The sequence below is a fragment of the Ciconia boyciana genome, chromosome 16 (assembly GCF_034638445.1).
Source record: "Ciconia boyciana chromosome 16, ASM3463844v1, whole genome shotgun sequence".
In the NCBI taxonomy this organism is placed as follows: domain Eukaryota; kingdom Metazoa; phylum Chordata; class Aves; order Ciconiiformes; family Ciconiidae; genus Ciconia; species Ciconia boyciana.
This window is the reverse complement of record NC_132949.1, coordinates 10193834-10215925: the sequence shown is the minus strand read 5'-3', so window position 1 is coordinate 10215925 and position 22092 is coordinate 10193834. Positions and strand designations below refer to the sequence as shown.

Here is a 22092-nt window from a genome sequence, read left to right as displayed (position 1 = left end):
TATGTTAAAACAAAGTGTACTTAAAGAGTCAAACTTTTATATGGAATGAGACAGAATCAGTGCATAATTCAGTATCAAGATTTATTTAGGACAATTCATGGTCATGCTCCATTTGAATACAAAGCACCAAAATTTAGGTAACTGAACATTATCCAAATATAATCCAGTTGAGACTGCTGCATACAGATATATCCATTATTCTAAGTGACAGCATAGCCCACGTCTGTCCATATTCATTTACTATAGTGGACAAAGACAAGGTGCTGTGGCCGAGGCAAACATACTGGAGAAGGCATAGCAAAAGTACTTCACAACCCATATACCTTGTAGCAGTCTCAGAATAAAATACTGTAACCCAAGGTATCAAGTACTTGATATGCTCAGTAATACCCCAAGACAATTTCCAAATTAATTCAGCATTTCCAGTAACTTTCCCACAACCCCTCCAATTTACTATTTTCTAAAAATCATCTAGAGACAAGATTGTCTCAGCACAACATTCAACTGAGAAGTAAAGCACTATGGCTGTAACCACACTAGGAACTTTTCCCATTGCTGAAAAGGCAGTAGCAATGAAAACTATTAGTTGCCAAAATTGTATCAGGGAACCAAATAATGCTGTAGTTTCAGAAAGTGTGGCTAGAAATACATATTGTCAACAACAACAGACTTCCCAACTGTAGATTTAAAAGCCAGAATCAAATCTTAGGCAAGTATTTCACTATATATGAAGTTGCAACAAGGTTTTCTGATATACGTTAAAATTTCAGTGAAAGACGATGGAAGGGGAAAGACTTATTACAGTTAAGGGAAAAAACTTTTTTTCTTTTCAACTGGCACTTTAAAGAAAAGGGCTTTAAAAACTTAAAATCAGTTTTACTCAAAAAATCTTATAAAACAAAAGCTGACAAAAAAAGACAAGTATCAGTCACTGTAAGCCCCTACTTATAATACATACATTCCACCTAGCCACTAAAAGCTGCCCAGTTAATGCCTTCCTCATCTTTAAAAAGAATACTGTGGCAGACAAATACTCTACTAGATTTTTACATTGCTACTATCTCAATAGGTTAAAACACTCAAGTAGATGGAAGAAATGGTGGATTCAACTGGAAAAGTTTATTTTATGCACTGAGCCACCAACATCCATTGTAGTGGGAGCACAGCACAATATATTGTAGACATTTATTTCACCTACTGGCCCATCCCTATGGTCTCCCACCAGCATGGGAAGCGAGGCTCTTCAGTGCAACAGGCAAGCAAATGGCAAAAAGAGAACATGTACAGCAGCGCCACCTATGCAAGATGAGTATTTTTCAAGTTGTACAAACAGTTCAAAGGTATCCTTTCAGAATAGCAAGGCAGCTCTTGTGTAGTTTAGTGAAGACTTCATCAGAAAGCAAACAACTTTTTCATACCATTTCATCCAGTATATGCACATTAAAAAAAATAAGCATACTATACAAAGAACTGAAGCAATATAATTTAAACATGCCATCAAGCTATAAACCATATATACATAGAAACATATGCCTACACAAACAGAACAAGACCACTTTATTACAAGATAATTCTGTTGAAGTTTTTGGAGGAAATAATGACAGATAAAGAAAAAAATCAGACCAAAGGAACTGGATGTTGCTTCTAAAAGTAATCTGTTCAGAAGTTTCATGCAACACCACCATCTTTCTTTAGTGGACATTTATTAAAGTTTCAGCTATACATAGGTCTTCCCACGACTTCTGGACTCCCTTCCTGTACAGAGGTAGATTTCTGTAGATGTTCTGATATTGCACCACGTAAGTATAATGTTTTTATTACAACAAGGAACAACTTACAAAGGCTAATTTATAGGTATAATCTCATTGTGTGCATTCAGGTAGCACAGTAATCAAATTCATTTGCATCTGAAAGAAAACACCCCTCAAAGTGAAATGTTTTGTTATTTAGCTGGAGGTCCAATTGAAAGCTGCAATTCTATTAACAGCTTCACATTAAAAGAGCTCTCTCTTGTCATAAGGGTAACATACTTAAGTCTGTCCCTCTCCTTCTAAGCCTCTGTTGTTCAGCCAATGCAAGAATTTGCATTGACTTCACTGATGCCTTTATCCCATCCACTGTGTTCAAGTTAAATGCGGATTTCAAATACACACAGGTTTTGCAGTATTAGATCTTACTCATACAAGCGGTTGTAATATTAAGAAATTTACAAGAAGACTCATTCAGACTGCTTGAAATGATTAAAAAAGCCCATCCACACTTTCAGACTGAACAGGAAAGCTGAAACTTTGCTAGCTTCAAACAGCCATTAATTGTGCACAAATCTGATGCTACGAGGAAAATCTGAAGAAGTTTGGCAGTAGTTTCTTTCTTTTTTTTGTCCATCCCATTCTTGAATAACCTTCTGTCAATTCATGAAGCTGCAGAAAAGCTTGCATGCAAACACCACTTTGTCTGTTAAACGAAACCTCTACAGCATACTTTAAAAAAGTAAGTGCACCAAAATTCATTTTGCCAATGTATAGTAACTTTGAAGAGCTCACAAGCATCGCTAAGTATTTTTTTCAGAGGCACTCCATGAAGTTATTTTTACAGAAGTCTGTCAACATGGAGATAAATGAAAGAACAATCTGGTATTTTGTGTATGGAAACATGAGAGAATAAAAGTGCTGTAAGTCTGGCTCAGCAGGTCTAGCAAAGTTGTAGTATGCACATGCTCACAGGACAGTGCATATGCATGTTTCACGCTCATAAAGAAGCCAGACAAAGTAAGCAGCACCACTCTTCCCAGCTGCAAGTTTCTAAAACTTAGAAGGAAAGCAAAGTTCTCTTTTTGTACCAACCAACCTATTTAGAAATATTTTTAATGAAGGATTGCATTATAACCATTTTGCATTAGCTTCCCAAGTTCAGTTTATATGAAGCATCCTGTTCCTTACAAAATATTACATCACTAAGGAATGGTGACTAGTTTGGAACTGAATAGTTTGTGTTAAAATATGTATAGAAGACATACATAAATTCATTACACTTCTCCATATACACACTTGTCCCTGTAAAGGGATTTTTTGTTAACAAGGCAAGTAAATCCCAAGTTATTTCACAACAACTGCAACAATATTGAAATTAATGATGACTGTTTTCCCATGATGAAAGGGACTGCATACCTAGGAGTAGGAGTAAAATAATCTCACCTTCTTGGGGGAGCCCATTTTGTGAAGTGAAGGGAACCCTTCACTTCAGGCATAAGGAATTACACTCCCTGCCCCTGGCAGAAAGTGCTTATGTACCTTGCAAGATCACGTTTTTGAATAAAGAAATCCATTATATGCAGGAGATTACACACATTAGAAGTTAAATGACAATGGCAGGAACCAGGGCTTTCGGAGACTTCTCTTTCTGTTTTTAAAAAGCAATGGTTCTTCACAAATAATAATCCACAATTAGGAAGCGTCTCATTCATACACTCGGCTAGTGCATAGCATCTGCGATTGCATAGAATGTTTCCAGTGCTGAATCTGTAACTAACCTAAGCAAATCTTTTGCAAGTTCGATTTATTACCATTTGATATCCAAATTGCTTGCTGTTTGATTTACTGCACTGTATTTAGTGTGCAAAGTTTCCTGGACCTTCTTAGAGTCCATGCCTTCCAGCCAGTCCTGGTACATCCTTTGTACGTGCATGTTGGTTTCTGGCAGTCTAACAGGTATTGCAGCATACACTTCTTCCATCTGGTTAAGCAGTGCTTTATCTGGTTTTCCATCTTCAGTTTGTGCCTGACCTTTTCCATTTAGGCATCCTTAGGAAAAAAAAAAAAGAAAGAAAAAAGCCACAAAGGTGATGGAGGTTTGATATGAAGAGAAAGTTTGTTAACTTTGAACTCTTTTTTCTTATTTGTCTAAAGAAAAATAAGTTGTCTCTTTACATAAACTACTCCCCCATGCTGTTAGAATTTGTATTTAAAGTGACTCCAATATCAACATCATCTTAATGTAAATGAGGCTCCCATATCAACAATATCTCTGCCTTCTCCATGGTTTTATGATCTTAATTATCTTCCTTGTCTTTTCTTGCCCTTGACAACTACCATTTCAGAGTATTCCTCTGAGGTTTGAAATAATCATAAGAGCCATGCTGTCACTTATTTATAGGTCAGAAGAGAGCAAATAACATTGTGGTTAATTTTAGAAAACCCAATCAATTTCTGAGCCAACCCTGCACATGTAATTGGTGTTCTGGACCGTTCATTAAATAGTAAAGCATTTTAGATTATTAAGAGAATTAAGAGGGAATGAAATTAAGTGCCTGCCTGTAAGACAACTTTCCTTTGAGATTCAAGATATCTGTGTGGAATGACTGTGGATTCACAATTATTCTTACCTCCTGGGCAGGCAAGGACTTCTACAAAATGGTATAAAAACTTCCCCTTTTTCAACTTCAGAACCATGTTTTGGATATTTCTAAAGCCATAAGCTGCTGCAAAACGCAGCACTGTCTCACCATCCTTTTCAAGGGTAACTTCTTGAAAGTCCTTGTTCCTGTAAAGATACACAGAGAACATTTAAAACCCCTGCATTACCAAAGGAATGGTCCAACTGTGTCAGTTTGTATTCACATGCTCTAAAGAGAACAGAACAAGTATAACAGTGAGATTAAGGTGAACTCTTCCAGTTTCTAAACTGAGTTAAACAGAAGTTAGGGTTGAATTTTCAGAATAGAATTATACTTAATTTTTAAGGGCAGGTAAGTTATTACTAAAATTAAAGCTAGCAGGAGCTAGCGTACAGCAACAAATTTACAGGTTTATAACATGTAGCTGCCTATCAACGAAAAAGCCCGGTTAGCAATAACTGCATTAGGGTTCACTGTAGCACCAACTAAACCAAGGGAGGTTTAGACTGGACATTAGGAAGCATTTCTTTACCGAAAGGGTGGTCAAACACTGGAACAGGCTTCCTAGAAGGGTGGTCGATGCCCCAAGCCTGTCAGTGTTTAAGAGGCATTTGGACAACGCCCTTAACATGCTTTAACTGAAGTGGTCAGGCAGTTGGACTAGATGATCATTGTAGGTCCCTTCCAATGGAAAATATTCTATTCTAACTAGCCCATCCTACATAACAAGGATACAGAACTCTAACTTACTTTAATGCTTTGTAGGTGATTTCCTTGACATCGATACCAAAAAGCTCCTTTGCAGCATGTTTAAAGATGTGCTCCAGGTAACCATCAGATCTCTTCCCATCATGCCTTACCACATCTCCCTCCTTTATTTCATCAAACCTTAGAAAACAACAGAAAGATCAACTCCAAAATTTCATTCCTTCACTTCAATATAACAGTATGTTTTTCCCCTTCTCCGTCTTCCCCACCAAAAAGAGTTTTATAGCAGTGAGTGAGAACTTATTAACATTTTTATTTATTACACGTTAAAATTGAACTATTCAGGCCAGCAGTAAGATGATGGAAAAAAACAAAATAATAAAATATAAAAGGTTGCAGAGCTTTACATGTTCAGAAATTTCAAGCAACAGTAATTTATAAGAATGCACATTCAGCACAGCCTAAAGACTTGGTTAATAGCCATTCACTGCTCAGGAGACATTTTTGGGAAAAAATAAATAAATCCTTTTTAGCCTGTGAGAATATAGAAGTACTTCAGAAGTTACAAGCCTTTGCTCACAAACAATTCTCCTGCTCCAGGAGCTGTTTGTCACAGTCTCTAACACTATGCCACTAAAATAACACTGAATCAGTACAGTTGCAGACAGGCTAGAACACTGAACCTTTAAGATCAGTGGTACACTATAGTTCAGGAAAGAAAATTAGTGAAATCTTATCCAATGGGCGCAGCATTCACCTGGAGGTTCACCTCTCCCTCAGTTTAAACAACACTGATGAGCACAAGTGGCTGTAGTATAAACTGTACTGGGATGCGTGCTGGTGATCACCAAAGACTGCAGCTCTACAGGCTCATGTTCCTTTCTGGCAAAGGAGAAATCAATAGGGGTGTGTGGTAATGCTAGTTTCGGGAAGAGATACTTGTCTTCAGATTAGCAAATGGACAGATTATCTCCTTACATGTAAAAGCCTCTCTAGATACAGTCCAATTACCTTATTCCCAGACGTGACCTTTCCTGGCCTATGTTGCTAGTTCTTGCCTGAGCAGCAGTCCGAGCACAGCATTCAGCCACGAAACCAAAGTGAAAATTACCACAGCAAAACCTTACTAACAAAAAATGCTGAAGTTTTAATAATGACAGAGAAATATTTAATCACCAAAGAGCTGAAGTTTACAAATTTAGTATGTCTGGCCCTTCTATGCCATGTCATTGCATCTACTGAAGAACTACTGCAACTTTTCATTGGTTTTGTTTTTGTTTTTTTTTTCCATAACCTTGGGTGAGTTTGTTTCATGATATGTCTCCTAATTTTAGCCAATTGCTATTTGTTAGCATTCTCTAGCTACAACTGAGTTGAGAACTCAAACACGAGTTACTTTGTTCATACTCCTTTTTTAATACCAAGCACTTTACCACAAATTGCTGCTGTGCTGGGACTTGTTTTAAGAGGAGGAGCTCAAGTTATATAAATTTCTCTGCAAAATCTACTTTTAAGACCTCAGAAGAACAAAAATTTATGTCATCAGGTCTCACAGCTTCAACCAGTGTGATCAGATTAGTCCTTTTAAAAATTAACATTATTTTCCAACATAAATTGATCAATAAAACAGGTATATTCTGAATAAGAGCTTGTTCTTTCATTGGACAGGCTGATTTAGGAATAAACAACCATCTCTATGTGATTATGTCTGTAAAAACTTTATTTATGTAGTTCTCATTCTGTGTAGCAATCTCTGGTAGAAGTAATTGTAGGAGCTACACTACAAACACAGCTCTGAAAATGTTACCACTGTACCACTTATATTTCTCCAGTCTAGACAAGCAGGATACTAACTGAAAGTGAAAAGGATTTTTTCAAATTTCCAGAGCTTTCTATTTTGTGCAAGAAAGCATGTTTATTGCTCCACTACCACCCCTTTGGAAAGATACCAAGTAACATCTGTCACACTTGAACAAAGATCAGCGAGACCAGCCTTTGTAACTAAGCCTGGGAATTAAAACAACATGCATGATGCTTTCTGAGCCAGTCATACAGTAAGTAAACAAAATCTCTTCAATGCTTTGCGTTATTTTCATCTAAAGCATGTTTCAATTCTATCTAATCTTGAAAAACTAACTGCTGTCTTGAGTATAAAAAAAAAATTAATTACCATTTCCTGAAAGGGTGCTACTTCTATCAATTCTACATGAACATATTAGGGGAAGTGGAAATTTACTGTCAAGATGCTACTCAGAATGAGAGGGAAGCACAGAACAGATGGTCAACCCCACCATTGCATCCCAGCATCTTTTGTGAGGCCAGACAGTTGGAGGGGGGGCAGATCAGACTGTTCAGCTTTATACAAGCTCAAGCACAGGAGAGCTCTGAATGGGGTCAACACCCTGAGACAGTCACACTTACTAGCAACTCGTGAACTTGATATAGTCAAATCTAATACTACTGCATTAAAATATAGATAAGGAGCTACACATCTTCAAAAATAATAAATTTTAAAGGAGTCACTAGATAGGGGTCATTACCTCAAATTATCTGCTTTGTATTTAGACAGTATATACAGTTTTATATTACCTGTTTCATATTACTTTTATATATAGTAATGAACATCTAAGAGAATACTTTGGGGTTTTTTGGCCACTATACAAAGGATGAAGCTTTAGTATACTCAGGCTTTGATGCAGGCTTTTTTCTTTAAAAACAAAAAACATTATTTTGAGAAGTTTAACATTTATGTTGAATGTGCTCAAAGGTGTTGTCATTTGTCATCAAAATAAGGAAGCAATCCACAACAAAACTACTTACAAACTATCTACAGCTACTTCAGTCACATCTTTCATAGACACATTTTTCTGTTCCATTATTTGGACAATTTCACCTGTAGGAAAACATATGACATTTTATTTTCAACACAAAGCAAAATGCACATGCTGTGCCTCTGTTTAAGAGATCAGTATTCCAACACCTGTATGTGCTTACAGTCATGTTCTCCAATTCTTACTAGAGTCAGTTCCCTCCAGTAACTGAGAAGCCTGACACTTCCAGCCCTGAAAAGGGCCTTCAGCTTGCTCCAAACTTTGCAGAGTGCTATCCTTAGCCTTTCTGTTAGGTAAAGTTTGGAAGATGTTTCTGCACCGCAGGGGAAAAAAGAAGGGTACATAGTTTGGACATTAAGCCTAAAGCCAAGAGCCACACCAAAAAGCCACTGGTGCCATGCATTTGGAATGTTATGAATAATCCCAGTGGAGATTAAATAATGACCAAAGACAAGCAAGACAATGATTTTAAATATGGATTTGCGTAACTCTTACCCTTCTCAAGAGGGTGACAAAAACAAATGCCTGAATCTTGTTTTCTGATGAATACCAACTTAGGAGGAAAGTATTTTTCACTTTGCCTTCCCTATACAATACCTATACTACCTGTAGCACAAAAACATATACTTATTTTTAAAGCAGAAAAAAGCCAACCTTACAACTAAAGCAGACTTGAAAAAAGCAAAGTCTGGCATAAAGGCTACTCTAACAATGGTGATTCACTTATATCTTCCTAAATACTAAGTTTAAAGAAGATTTAACCTGATGTCAGAACACAATCAACTTCTTGCGAATTATACAAGGCAGTGTAGAAATCTTCCCGCAAGGCTTCCAATTTTTTGTCATAACAAGGCGCCACAATTACATGGAAAATTTTATCAGGAGACAAGTTCTGTGGAACATAGAAGAGAGCACATGTGAACTCCATGAAGAGCAAAAGACAGCCTGAAGGATGACAAGGACAAAGATAGCATCATAAACTCTATGCAGGTAATTTAGCCATCAATCCCTAGCAATTAAATTTAAAGACTGCCGCACACAGATGAAATGATTTGCCAGAAGTCACAAAGCATCAGCAACAAACATCCAAAGTCAGTCTTCTGGATGAAACTTTTACTTGTTCCTTCAGGCCACATTTTCTGCAGCTTTTGATTGCCTTAGAAAGTGAATGCAAGTCAGGACTTCAAAATTCTGTTTTCTAGCTGTCACTCATTCACTTTCATCCACAGCAAGTCCATCAATATTTCTTTATGTGGAGATAGCAATACTTTCCTATACAGTGTGTATGCAGTTAAATTTAAGTAAGATACATAAAAAGAACAGCAACTTCTTCAGCATACAAAATTGAGAAGATAAAAAGGTTAGTTTCTAGGATATGATGCTTTTATTGATCCCAGATAACAGGGCAATTTCTACATTATTCTCCTCCACTCCTGTTTTGGCTGTGCGATAGAACTACACAGGCAGCATTTAATAAGAATCTCTTTAGCTACCCTGGATTTAATTTTATCCATAAATATCTAAATCCATGTTGCACTGAGAGCGAAAGGATTGCTGCTAGCTCACGCTGCCCTCATGAAATGAGGTTCTTTGTATATTCTTCTTATCATGGGCACTTGCACCTGTATAGCAGCAAAGCACCATTTATTCTTCAAGTAAAGGACAAACAATCCAGGAAGATGCTTTATCACTTTTTAAGACACTAAGATCTATATTTCAGTATTAAAACCCACTAGCCCATCTTTTTAGAAAAATGTAATGGTAAAAATAAATCAGAATTACTTACCTGCTGCCTGGCAAAGTAGCCCTTCACCAGGGAGCCCATGATCTGCTGTGGAGACTTTGCAGTGCAAATGTGAGAGGTCACAAGATTGGTGAGTACCCTTTCGGCATACCGGATCCAACCTAGAACGACAGAAAATCACAGTTAGATAGTGAAGTGGCACATAAGCGTGGCAAAGTGGCAGCAGTTATAGAACAGCTCTTAAAAATGAAGACATCGTCACAGTAGGTAGGACATTTCTGTGTAGGCTGGAAGCCCCACCTTGGGAACTGTAGGAAACCTCGAGGCTCTGCTAATAATGCTTTACAGTTGGCTATCAATAATTCACTGTGTCATTAATTCTAGACCTAGCGGTCAAGAAGCTGCTGCCAGAGCATACACACACCATTCAGGGAGTCGCTCATGCACCACCCAAGACTTTTACTGCTAGGAGTCCCTTCACAGTGGCAGCTCCATTGAGCTGATGGGTGTCCCTTTTCGACTCCTCAGTCACACACACACACTCACGCTTGGGTGCTTTCTCTCCCCTCTGGCTCGACCCTAGGTTTCCCGAAGCAGAGTTTCTGATATGACGTAAGCCAGATTAATGTATTGATTGGTACAGTGGTGAAAAACAGCTCGAGCTGGGTGCCTCCACAGAGGGACCCTGAACAAAGAAATCCCTGGGGAATTATACCCTTACAATTTAAATTCCCCTCCCCTCAGGAGACAGTTCAGACCAATAGCAGTATCAGGGTCTGGGGTCTTCCTGTTCTTCATCGGGCCCTTTCATTGTCTCTAGGCAGGCTGTTTTTTCCTCTTATCTCTAAGGTTGTAACTTCTGCTGAGATTGTAGCTTCCTTATCTTTCTGGTTTGCACCAGTTTCGGGGGCCTTCCTTCGTGTAGCTAAGTAAAGGTTCAGTGTATGGTCAGTGAATCTGGGTGAAGTTCACAGCTTGCAGCCTAAGGCTTCAACAAGCCTTGCTACTAATGCTATGTATTGGATTCCATTTGGGCTAGTGACTGCTACAACACTAGAAGCCACTGTGAACTTCATGACCTATTACACCCCTTCTAATGCACAGATTTAACAAAAGCAGAAAGAACAGGACCCCAGCTAACAAAGAGGAAGTTGACTTTCTAGACCTCAGCCCTTGGATCACCAGATACTACAAATGTACTCTGTTCAGCTGCTTAACTGTGACCTTCTGTTTCCTGAGATTCAATATCCATGCACCCAGCTTGCCTCCTCTAGAACAGAAGAGTCACATGAAAGCATTACCACAAGATGCACATGGATTAACTCTGGAAAAAAAAAAGGCTTCTTTTACTATTATAGAGTAGCTGCACCTTCTTTAGAAACACCCACACACTCAACCACACACACAGTAATCAACTGAAATCTCTCTGTATTCAACATTCTGTCTTAGTTATTCAAGAGCCCCCCTCCCTTTCACCAGACTCCTTCAGCATTTCAGCTATGACAGGCTATGCATATTCACACCACCCCCAATACCCAGAGCAGTTCTATTATTCCCCACCTTCCAGAACAGGAACTGACAAATGAGCAGATTAAGGTATTTAGGGTGTGCAACTCGCTCTTAGGCACTGTAACTTACTGAAAACAACAGCCCAGAATCACAGCAAGGATTCAGAACTTTTTGCTTCACCTTACATGAACTGAGAACCAGATACCTAAATTGTGCAGAAGTGTTAGGCCCAGCCTTCTAGGGAAGTGTGTTGTTTTTGGTGCTCAGAAATAGTGAAAAATATCACACTTAAGTCTTATCTTCAAACAGATCAGTGTTTACATAAAAGAGAAAAATTGCTGTGAAGTACATGCTGCCCAGAAAAGGTAAAACCGGTAGCTTAATTCTTAAGCTTGAAATTAACACATACGTATAAACACCTGGTAATGTTTAAGTCAGAACACTGCCACAAAGGCCAGCAACAGCGCAAAACTGGAATCCAAGTGCTGTTCAGATGGTTAGTCTCTCTATGGCAGAGAAGTCCTTTTCCCAGTGTAATAAAATTTTACTGATGAAAATGAGAGAGTGTAAGCATTAGGGAAACATGAGGATCCTCCAGCTGTTGAAAAATTCCCAATTCTTGTTAAAGTACAGACTTCAAGATTAACAGATACTGGTCTCCGTGGAAAATCTCAAAGACATGTATCATCTTCAACAAGCTTTCATTTTCTGTTGTAGAAAAAGCTAAGGACTATAGATTTACACATCAGGACTGTGCTAGACTCTGAATAGGAAGTTAGCTTAATGTCCAATTTCAACTGGGACTTTAAGTCCAAGGTATTACCTGCAACAAAGGACTTAATTTATTGGTGCTTGGTACAAAGGTCATATTACCATATTCTGCATGATATGTATATCCTATTTCTTAAATGGCTTTAGCCTCAAGTGCTGTCAAAATGGAATAAAAACAGCTTCAAGCAAAGTAAGGGCAGTTTTTAAAAACTTTCTGCCTTGTACTTTATCAGCATTTCTGGAAGGTCCTTCCCTACTACTGCAACTATGGTTACCATTAATCACCACAGCACTCTTGCTATGAGGCTAGTTTTTAGAATTTGAATGTTTTAGATATTGCAGTCATGAACTGTAAGGAAATTTCACTAAATCCCAAGAGACTTCTGGCAGGTATTCTCCAAAGCAATTTCTTAAATTGTTTCTTTCCTTGCAGTAGGTGGAACAAGTGTCTAGTAGTTCCAGCTCCACAATGACCATTAGTCACTGTTTAATTATACAAGCAGACTTGGTGAATGAGCAACATGAGGCATTTATCTGCATTTCACATATGCACTAGCTGTTTCTGCCTACTCATCAACAGGGCTGGATTCCAGACCCACAGTTACAGCAAGCCTAAGATACCCAGTTCTTATATCAATGTACGTCTGTACCCATATAGACCTATAGCCTTCATAAATTCATTCAGATTCTCGGCCATTTGTTGGCTTGTGTTAGCATCAAAGAACAAGAAACCCTTACAAATCACTGTATAAATTCTTGCAGATGTACTTCAGAACACATTATTTTTAGGGGTTTATCGTGAGTAGATGACAAAGATGCATGCTATGAATATCTATGCATCAGTATAAAGTGCAGAAAAACTACAGAAACTTTCACTGCTGTAAAACCCCATTCCTGTAAAAGAACAATAGCTTAGTTGACTGGGACAAAAGCATTTGAATCCTCAGTAGTTATGCTCTTCCTACTTATGCTGTAAGCCTGCCCCATTGAGCTGTTCTAGCAGTTCATGGAAGTTGACAATGCATTAAAAATGGTTCCCAGAGCACATGCTTCATGTTGCTTACCAGTCTGGTAAATTAAGGAAAAGAACTCATTACTTCTGAGATATTACATATACAATCAGTAGTCACACTATTGTACTTTCAACAGGAAACAAAACCCCCCAAAATTAGCTCATTTTCTTTTAAGAGAGCATCAGGAGGAGGTAAGAACAATTAAGACAGAGACAATAAAATGCCCGTTTATCAGGGTCTGGGACTAGAGGGGCTGCTCTTTTGCTCATGGTAGATTTTATACCACAGACCATTCCTGCAGAGGGTGGTATTTCTGTGGAAAGTTACACCCAAAGATAAATGAGTAAAGCAGTTATACTTGAGTTCACATTGACCTTATATCTAGAGTGCTATATAAAAAAACATTCTGTGATAAACGCACCCAGTAAACAACATTTCTGGGACAATTTTATGTAATCTGGGGGTAGACAGAGGAGGGAGAATGAGGAAACCAGACAATGAAGTCAGGAAACACAGTGAACAACCTCACTTTAAAGATGACTGATCATGATTTTTTTTTTTCTGTAACTGCTGTCAATGGGAATGAAATACCATATGCTTTCAGAATGGGTTTACAGTGACATTTCAGTTCAGCTTTCCAGAAATGGAAAGCACTCATGCTTCTACTAACACCTATACCACAGCAAACAGCTAACACCATAACTAGCACTGAAAACTATCTTCTGTAGAACAGACAAGGACAAGAAAAGTGCTCCATTAACTATTTTAAAATATTTCAAATGAGAGTAGCAGATAATCTGAGCTCTGTTTTGAGATGAAGAAAATTAAAATTATCTCAGAAGTTCTAAAAGAAATCCTCAGGTTTTGAAGTTTAAATAAGCCACATACAACAAGACAAAGCTAAGTAATAGGGGGTTGTTACAACTTCACAGGTTGTACATGAAAAAAAAAGCAACATATAGTATGTCTGCTCCTGAAGATAGGAGGTAACACTAAGATAACAGAAAAAAAAAAAAAAAAGAGACTTTTCCTCTTAATACATATATGTAGTTCCTAAAGCATAACCCAGATATTTCCACTACAGAATACTCAGAACAAACGAAAGTACAAGTATAATTCAAATAGCAGTATTTAAACTTTAAATCAATGACAGCAGCAGATTCTGGGGATCACCAAACACAACACTAACTCACTCTCGTCACTGCAACATTTCTTTAAAGAATGCAATCCACTTAAGTTATTTCAAAGCTAGAAATAAATATTTTTGTATTTTTATTAGCCCTTTGAAAAGCAACGCCATGAACTTTAGGGTGGTGTTGAGGGGGAGGTTAGGCAAAGGAGTTACTTTTACCTCCTTTCTGATACTTCTTTTTTAGGAAAGTGACTTATCATACTTAAACTGAAATGACAGCATGCTAACAAATGGAAAAAAGTATAACAATGACTGAATGTTCTACATCTTTTCAGTTGTGTTATGTGCACATTCTGTTCATAACAGAATAAGTTCTCAGGTGCAAAATTCTTAGAAGTGAGACATTGAGTAAGTCAAGTCTGTGACATTTCAGGTGGGCATTATTTGGTAAGTGTTAGACATAACCATCTCACAGTCATTAAGAGTAATGTCACTTGCTACTTTCCCCTAGGCTTAAGTGGCAAGTTCAAAACTTTCCTTAAGATAATGGAGGCTGTGGTTTAATTATATCAGTCAGCAAGGTTCCTTAAAGATTATTTTCAATAAGGAAACACCACGTTAAACTTTGTGGTCTGGACACACAAGCAGCAGCCGCTAACTCCTCAATTTGTTCTGATTAATTTCTCCTAAGGTCTTACACAAAGCACTAAAAACCTCAGTGCTTCTGTAGCTCAGTTTTGTTATCCAGAGATTCGTATGTAATATATGCTTTATAGAAGTGATGGGAAATACAATTGACTAATAAATACCATATATAAACACTAGCACAGGAAATCAGTAGTTCAGGTTCTTTGTATTATCAGAGGCTGTGGACTACAGCAAGGGTTCTTTTTTTTTTTTTTTTTTTTTTTTTTTTTTTAAGAGCAACAATAGAATTTACACTCTTCACCTTTTACAGAGCTCCAACAGAAGACAACTGTTAAGACGCAGATAGGGAATTTATTGCAACCTTCGTATTTGACTGTGCAAGGCCCTACACTGAATTAGCACATGCCTTACCCAGCATGACCACACCCGTTCTTTGCCTACATGGTTCACACTTATGGTGTGGCACCTCACTTACACATGGGAAAGCTGATGATGCTTGTTGGAAACAAATTCTGCTCTCCCAACAGCCCATGAAAAACAGGCCCATCTAGCAATGCACTGAAATGCACTAAGGATGATCAGCGCTACTGGTGACAAGTACTGTGTGCGATATTTGGTATCTCGCAAAAGCAAAGCCAAAATGCTGTAAGTTACGTAAGGCTCCCAAATGAAACCACCCTTTCCTTAGTTCCTTGGTAGTTCCAATGAGACTAGGCTGAAGTGCAGGAAGGTTGGAGAAATCAGTTCTCACCAGGGCAAGCAGAGGCAAACATTGGTAAGGCATGCTCCTCCTGGTTCCTCCGTTGATACCGCTGCACAAATTCCCTCTGGCTCTCCAGGATACTGAAATCAGCAGCTATAGTGGTGTCAAATACATAATGCACCCCTATGAAAGAAAGCAGTAAGAAAAAGTGAATTACTAGAATGCTTTCCATCTCACAGGCTTTTTTCCAAGTTCCAGGTCTACAGAAAATCTTGGAGAATCAACGGGTATATTCTTTCTCCTCTCCAAATTTCACAAACAGTAGAGTCAAAAATAAAAGCCATACATTGAAAAGCTATCTTCTATATCATGAATTTAAAGGGACCACCAACTTGCTAATGCTGACTAGCAACACTTCAAATAGTTGTCTGCATCCTTATGAGAAGCTTGCCATTCAGCATATATTTGCTTTTTGTTTAATTGAATGGGATTTCATGACTCCTGGGCTATATGCAGTGACTCTTGAAAAGGAGCATTCTTTTCAAGACATGCTGAAGTCGCATATCATTATCCACAAAAAAACATATATCCAGCTAAGAGGCATATCTTCCATTGCTGAAGTTTTCTGCAAAGGTACACAAGCATATCACCAACACAGCAGAGACCTTCTGTCTGCTTATTTAGCAACATACTCCCTATATGCCTACGTAATATTGAGCATGTCCCTGCAGCAAGGGAGACACAGATAATTAACGCATTCTAAGAAAACTGGGGCCCACCAGAACTTAGCATTCCTTTCAGATGAAGAAAATATACTGGGTACAGAGGTGCATAAAAACTATGAAAAATTAATATATATATATATGGGAGGAAACAGTCTATAGGTTTATTACTGTCCTTTTTCTTCCTCCCTCAAGTACATAAAAAAACCCCAAACCTACAGGCAAAGTGTTTATTGTTTTTTTAAATAAAACTTTGTATATATAGTATAAAGAGCAAAGGAAATCTAGCTTTTATGTAAAATAGGCAGATACAACAGTTCTTGCATGTAATGTCAAATTACAGAAAAAAAACAGAACTGAGAATCTTCTAGAGATACAATGTGTCAAAAGGACTAGAAGGCTTTTCGGATAAGAATTCCCTCCTCCCTCAAGTGACAAAATAAGGGGAAATCTTATCGAAGCTCATGACCAAATTCTCCCCGATTTCTTAGCAGTGCAGGTTTCAAAGACAGCCCTTTATCTATCATGTCCTTCTATTCTGTGACCTTTACTATCAACAGGGTAATGCCTCCAACCCATTTCTGAAACCAGTGTATGTCATACTGGTGCACTGTCATTAATATCACAGAGCACATATTTCAAACTCTAAACTAGATTGTGCAGTGGCACTTTATGACTGCATAACAATCAATCTGCTGAGGAAGCAAAAAACTAAAATAATTTCCCCTTTCTGCTCCACCATCATAACAAACCCAAACTTACCGAGACTTTTGAGGAAACCACAGAGTCTCTTGGCTGCATCATTCACAGAGAGATTGAATTTAGCAGCAAAATAAGGCAATGACTGGGGGCATATAGACACTGCCAACACTTTGTGTTTTGAGGTATCACATTTCTAGTAATCAAAACAAAAACAAAAGAAACAAGGTATGTAATTACAACAAGGTAAGGCTCCCTACTTTCCCTCCCTTTTCCACTCCTGGAGTTATTCCTCAGTGTCCAATGCTTCAGTGGGCCATGTCACTAAAACCCCTCATCAACTATCAAGAAATAACTTGAAGTTTCCTGAGGGCAGGACAGGATGTTCCACTGATCCTGTCAGTGATCATCTCTAATCATCCACAGATGTTTCTTTTATATAACCCAGGGAAATCCATCCCTCCTAGGACAATTCTGTGGTTGGTCTCCTAATGGCATAAGAAAAGTTAAAGAGACATTCAGCACTTACGACGTTCCAGCAATATGAAACATTCTAGCAAATATGAAAAAAGCTGGATGTTTAAACATTAGTAAATAAATAAACCAGTGTTTACAGGAGCACAGGCATTTGAAGTTACAAATCCAACCCAGCAAATTACAGATCTGATCCTTTGCTAAGGCTCCTGTGTCTGTATCACTGAAGCTATTGAGGGAAACTGGCAAGGCAGGACCCTCAACAAACCAGTGTTTGTAGGCACTGAAGAACCCTTTGAAGATACCCAAGGCAGTGTGCAACTGTAAAGCTCTGATGACTGCGACATTTATTTGAAGAGGAATCTTGTGTTTTATTTGGGACCTTTTCCATACCAGTGGAACCCTTGGAAGACAAACCAGGCCTATGCCACAGATAAGTCTCACCCTAAAAAGGTCAGAGACCATAGTTTGTACTTAGACACCCTAAATGCTGTATAATGACCCTTCAAGTAGAGCTCATGACTGCCTGGAAAGCATCTCCCTTGCTCACTATCCTCTTCTGGACCCCTGAAGTTCTCATCAAGGTACCTGCCTGCCTCCCTGTTGTAGACTTCAGGCTCTCTTAATAGGACCCATGTGGCCCAAAAAAATTTTTTTTTTCCTTCTCTTTTTCTCATGTATGACAACATCATACGGTATGGAGAGTTAAACTAGTTCTAAGAAAACTGAATCACTATGTAGTGAATCCTTCCTTACGACACTTACGTACAGATTAAGAAAAAACATCAATTCTGGTAGCTTTTGCATACCAAGTAAGGACACAGAAGTTTGGAGCAGAACTAAAATAATTAATGCAGTATCGAGATCTAAAGATCTGAGCACCATACACAGCAACTAGGTTCCAGGAAATCCAGATCTCAGTAGAAAATAAGACAGCAAAAGGATGCTTTTATAAGTTTTGCTAAGAATTTGGACAAAAAATCCTGTTCCAAATATAGTCAGCTCAAATGTATATTAAAAACAATTCTACTTTCAAAAACTTGCCTTGATAACTTTGTATTATGTGGATACATTAGCACCAGAAACACCCAGAACAGTCCTAGTAACGAAGGTGTAAGTATTTATAAACACTGAACCATGGACTATTTTGTTATTGCAGTAATGATGTAGTTACTTTTTCCAAAAATTTTACTTCTGCAGATGCAGTAACCTTCCTCTAACATTTAGGTTAAGTGCTGTGAACTTGCATCTCTAGTGCAAAATTATTTTAAGTATTTTAATGTTCATCTTGCCTGAAGTTTTCACTTCCTCTTTGGACAAAGTATATCCTGACAAATCTTCACATTATCAGCCTTGGGAAACCAAGCTGCTTAGTCATTCTGTAATTTCCTCCTCTTCACAGAAAACAGCGTGTTATTGTTTGTGTCACTTTACCTTATTAAGGTTAAGAATACGAAAGAGCTCCTTCTGATTCTGTTGGAAAACTCTGGCTCCTTCTTCTGATGTCATACAATTGTCACAAGCTAGGCAGTCGCTAAGGAGTACTTTAGCATTAGCCAATGTATGAAACTCATTTTTCTGTGGGGAGAGGAAAAAAAAAAAAAAGTAAAAAAGTATTCAATAATTATCGACCAATTTTCAAGAACTCTGCAATGACCCAGCTGAAGAGCAAACATGGTCTCACTGTTTTGTTTAAAACAAGACAATCCATGACACTTGCATAACATCAAAGATTGTTTAGAAGTAATCAAAATAATTTGTTCCATCCTCCTTCATGGCTCTGCTCCTATTATTACTGTGAAACTGCAAAATGTTTAAGCATAAACACAGACCTAAATTTAGCCCTGGAGTCCATGTTCTAGTAACTTGATTTGCATTGCATTTCAGAGCTGACAGTCCCCACCAACTTACCAAGCAACTGAGAAAACTTTTACTTGATCTATTAAACCTCTTTAATAGCCAGATGTATCTCTGGCTATTAAAGCAAGATGGCTTTGGCTTTTTACCACCAGGCAAAACAGAATGCAGTCCTACAATTACATCAAACATATACGTAAGATCAAGAGTTTCATGCTTCTGGCTACAACACTGTTGGCAGCTCATCTGTGGGAAGAAGGAATACTTGGATAGAAGTGCAACATAACCAGACTACTTGCAAAAAAAATTAAAAATCCCTCAATTAAGAAGCCATTCCCAGGGAAACAGTTATCTGTTGAAGAATAGTACGCGATCTGTAAGTCTGGCTGATATAAAATATACGAAGAGATTTTGTGCACTTGTCCTGTCAAAACCCCTCTGTTCTCCTTATAAGCTCTGTCTCTGTTTTGCAGACTTGATGTGAGATTTTTGACACACACACACACAAAAATTTTTAGAACTTCAATTTCTGTTTCGTGTTTGCATAGTAAGGGAGGTTTTATTTCATCTTTTTTACAGATTATGAGATGTCTAGAAGCGCCCAGAATTGCTTACAACTGCTTGTTGATTAGTGTTATATTTAGTACTTGAAAGTTCTCTACTTATAACCTCCTTTGGGGTACACAACAAAAAAGAATACAAAGTATATTACAATTTTTAGAAGGAATATTACCTCTTCAAAACCATCATTTGAACTCAATGCATCAACAGATGTACTTTGCGTGTCATCGTTTTTCTGTTTTTTACTGCATTCCTGAAACGAAACATAAAATACATGTGTTATACAAAATATGTTCACCGTTCAATGAGAACATCTTTGCTGAACTGTTCATATCATTAAAAACTTATCTAGTTCTTTCACAGTTTTTTGGCAGGGTTAAACCTACATGTTTATACACAATGCCTTGTTTTCAAAGGGCGTTTGCTACAGCGAAAATAATTCCTCAGAAATTCACTTGCTTCATCAGTTTTACAGTTCTGAGCGGGTTTTTTTAATCCCAAGGGGAAGATTAAACCGAGCACAGGAGAAGCTGTGTCTACACGTCGCGCTACGCAGCAGCGCCAAGCCGGGCGAGCAGCCCTGTCCCGACGATAACGCCGCTCGGTGCTTTGCCGGGAGCTGCCCCGCTCCGGGAGCTATCGCCGCCGGTCCGCTGGCGAGGAAATGGGCGCGGGGCTGCGCCTCCGGTGCCGGGTGACCTTGGAGCCGGCAGCCGCCCGCCGCTCCGCCTCGCGGGGCAAAGCGGGACCCAGAGCCCGGCCGGCGCGCAGGGGGGCCTCCGCCGCCCGCCCGCCCCCTGCAGCGACGTCCCCCGGCCGAGGGGCGCGGGCAGGGCCCGGCGGCCGCGCCGCCGCCGCGCTCACCTTTTTGGTGCAGTTCTCGCACTTCATTTGCGATCCCGCCGGCGCGCCCCGGCCCTGGCGCGGCTGCCGAGCGGTCCTCGCCGCCGGGGCTGCAGGACAGGAGCAGAGCGGGGCGAGCAGGTGAGACCCCGCGCACAAGCGGCGGTCGCTGCCAGCCAGCCAGCCAGCCCGCCCGCCCTCCCTTCCTTCCTCCCTCCCTCTCTCTCTCTCTCTCCTTCCTTCCTTCCCTCCCTCCCTCCCTCCCTCCTTCCTTCCCTTCCCTCCCCTCCCGTCCCCGTCGCCCTTTGTTGCCGTGCCCGCCTCCTGCCCCTCTTATCGCCCTCGCCGGGCGGTCCCCGCAGCCATGCCGCCCCGCTGCCGAGGCGGGCCGCCCGCCCGCAGCCAATACGGCCCACGGGGCGGGGGCGGCCCAACGCGTCTCTCACGTGCTCCGCAATTTACTAGACTGTAATTAACGACCAAACGCCGCCGTCCCTGCCCCGCGGGCCCCTGTCGCCGCCTGTCCCTCCCCGCTGCCCCAGCCCGTTACGTGCTGCGAGGGGGCACCGAGCGCTTCCCGCAGCGGTCTTGGAAGAGACGCGGGGTGAAAACCGCTCGACAACGGGAACGGAGAAAGGTCCCCCCGGGAAGCGCGGAGGCTGCTCCGCAGCACGGCCGTTTCCGCAAGCAGAGCGGGACTCCCCCACCCACAGCGCGGGCAGCTCTGCCGCCGCATCCCCCCCCGGCCGCCTCGGCTCTTCACAGCCCCCCTCCGCCTTCGGCGCGGCCCCCTCGCCGCCGCCGAGACAGACGACGGGAGAGCGGGCGGGCGGCCGCGAGCTGCAGCTCATCAGCTCCACGGGGGAAAAAACCAACCAACGACCCAAAACCCCAAAACAACCCAAAAAGGGGGGGTGGAAGGACGAAGAACCGGGCACCGTACCTCGCCGCCGCGGTGAGCTGCGTCCCCGGCAGGCGGAGGCGGGCAGCGCGGGCCGCCGAGGCTGGCCGCAGAGGCAGGCGGGGCAGGCGGCGCCTCACCCTCCGCCTTGTCGCCGGCAGGTTCCTGGCTGGGCCCGCCGCCTCCCCGCCCCCCCGCGCGGCGGGGCTCATTGTGGACCTGAGCGTCGTCACGTAGCCGCCGCCGCCGGCAGCGCGCCGCCGCGCGTCCCCGCCGCGGGGCGGGCACGGAGGGACCCCACGGCGCGCCCGCGTCCCTCCTCCCCCAGCCGGGACCCGCCCCGGGCCGTTGAATCCGACCCGGGCAGGAAAACGGGGAGCGGGCGCATGTGACCCGCCAGGCACCTGCCCTCCGCGTCCAGGCGGCCACGCAGCGCGTCCGGGAGCGGCGGCGGCGGCGGGCGGCCTCGGGGACCCTCGGCGCGGCCCGGCGGGGACTGCCGAACCCGCCCCCGGCGTCTCTGCCGGGCGTCGGCAGCTGTACGGCCGGTGGTGATGCACGGCGGCCTCTGAGCTTTAAAGGC

At 40.9% G+C, this 22092-nt stretch overlaps 1 protein-coding gene across 1 annotated transcript; it reads right to left on the bottom strand.

The window, feature by feature from the left end:
- Positions 1-67: 67 nt before the first annotated feature.
- Positions 68-21679, bottom strand: NARF (nuclear prelamin A recognition factor). Its single transcript, XM_072880906.1, has 12 exons — positions 21552-21679; positions 20630-20718; positions 19938-20018; positions 18782-18925; positions 16937-17069; positions 15501-15635; positions 9719-9837; positions 8695-8824; positions 7922-7994; positions 5144-5281; positions 4382-4539; positions 68-3800 (listed from the first exon to the last, which is right to left on the bottom strand). Exons 2-12 carry the CDS (start codon positions 20654-20656, stop codon positions 3559-3561), a joined length of 1380 nt encoding a protein of 459 aa, XP_072737007.1. The 5' UTR covers positions 20657-20718; positions 21552-21679; the 3' UTR covers positions 68-3558.
- Between the last annotated feature and the right edge of the window lie 413 nt (positions 21680-22092).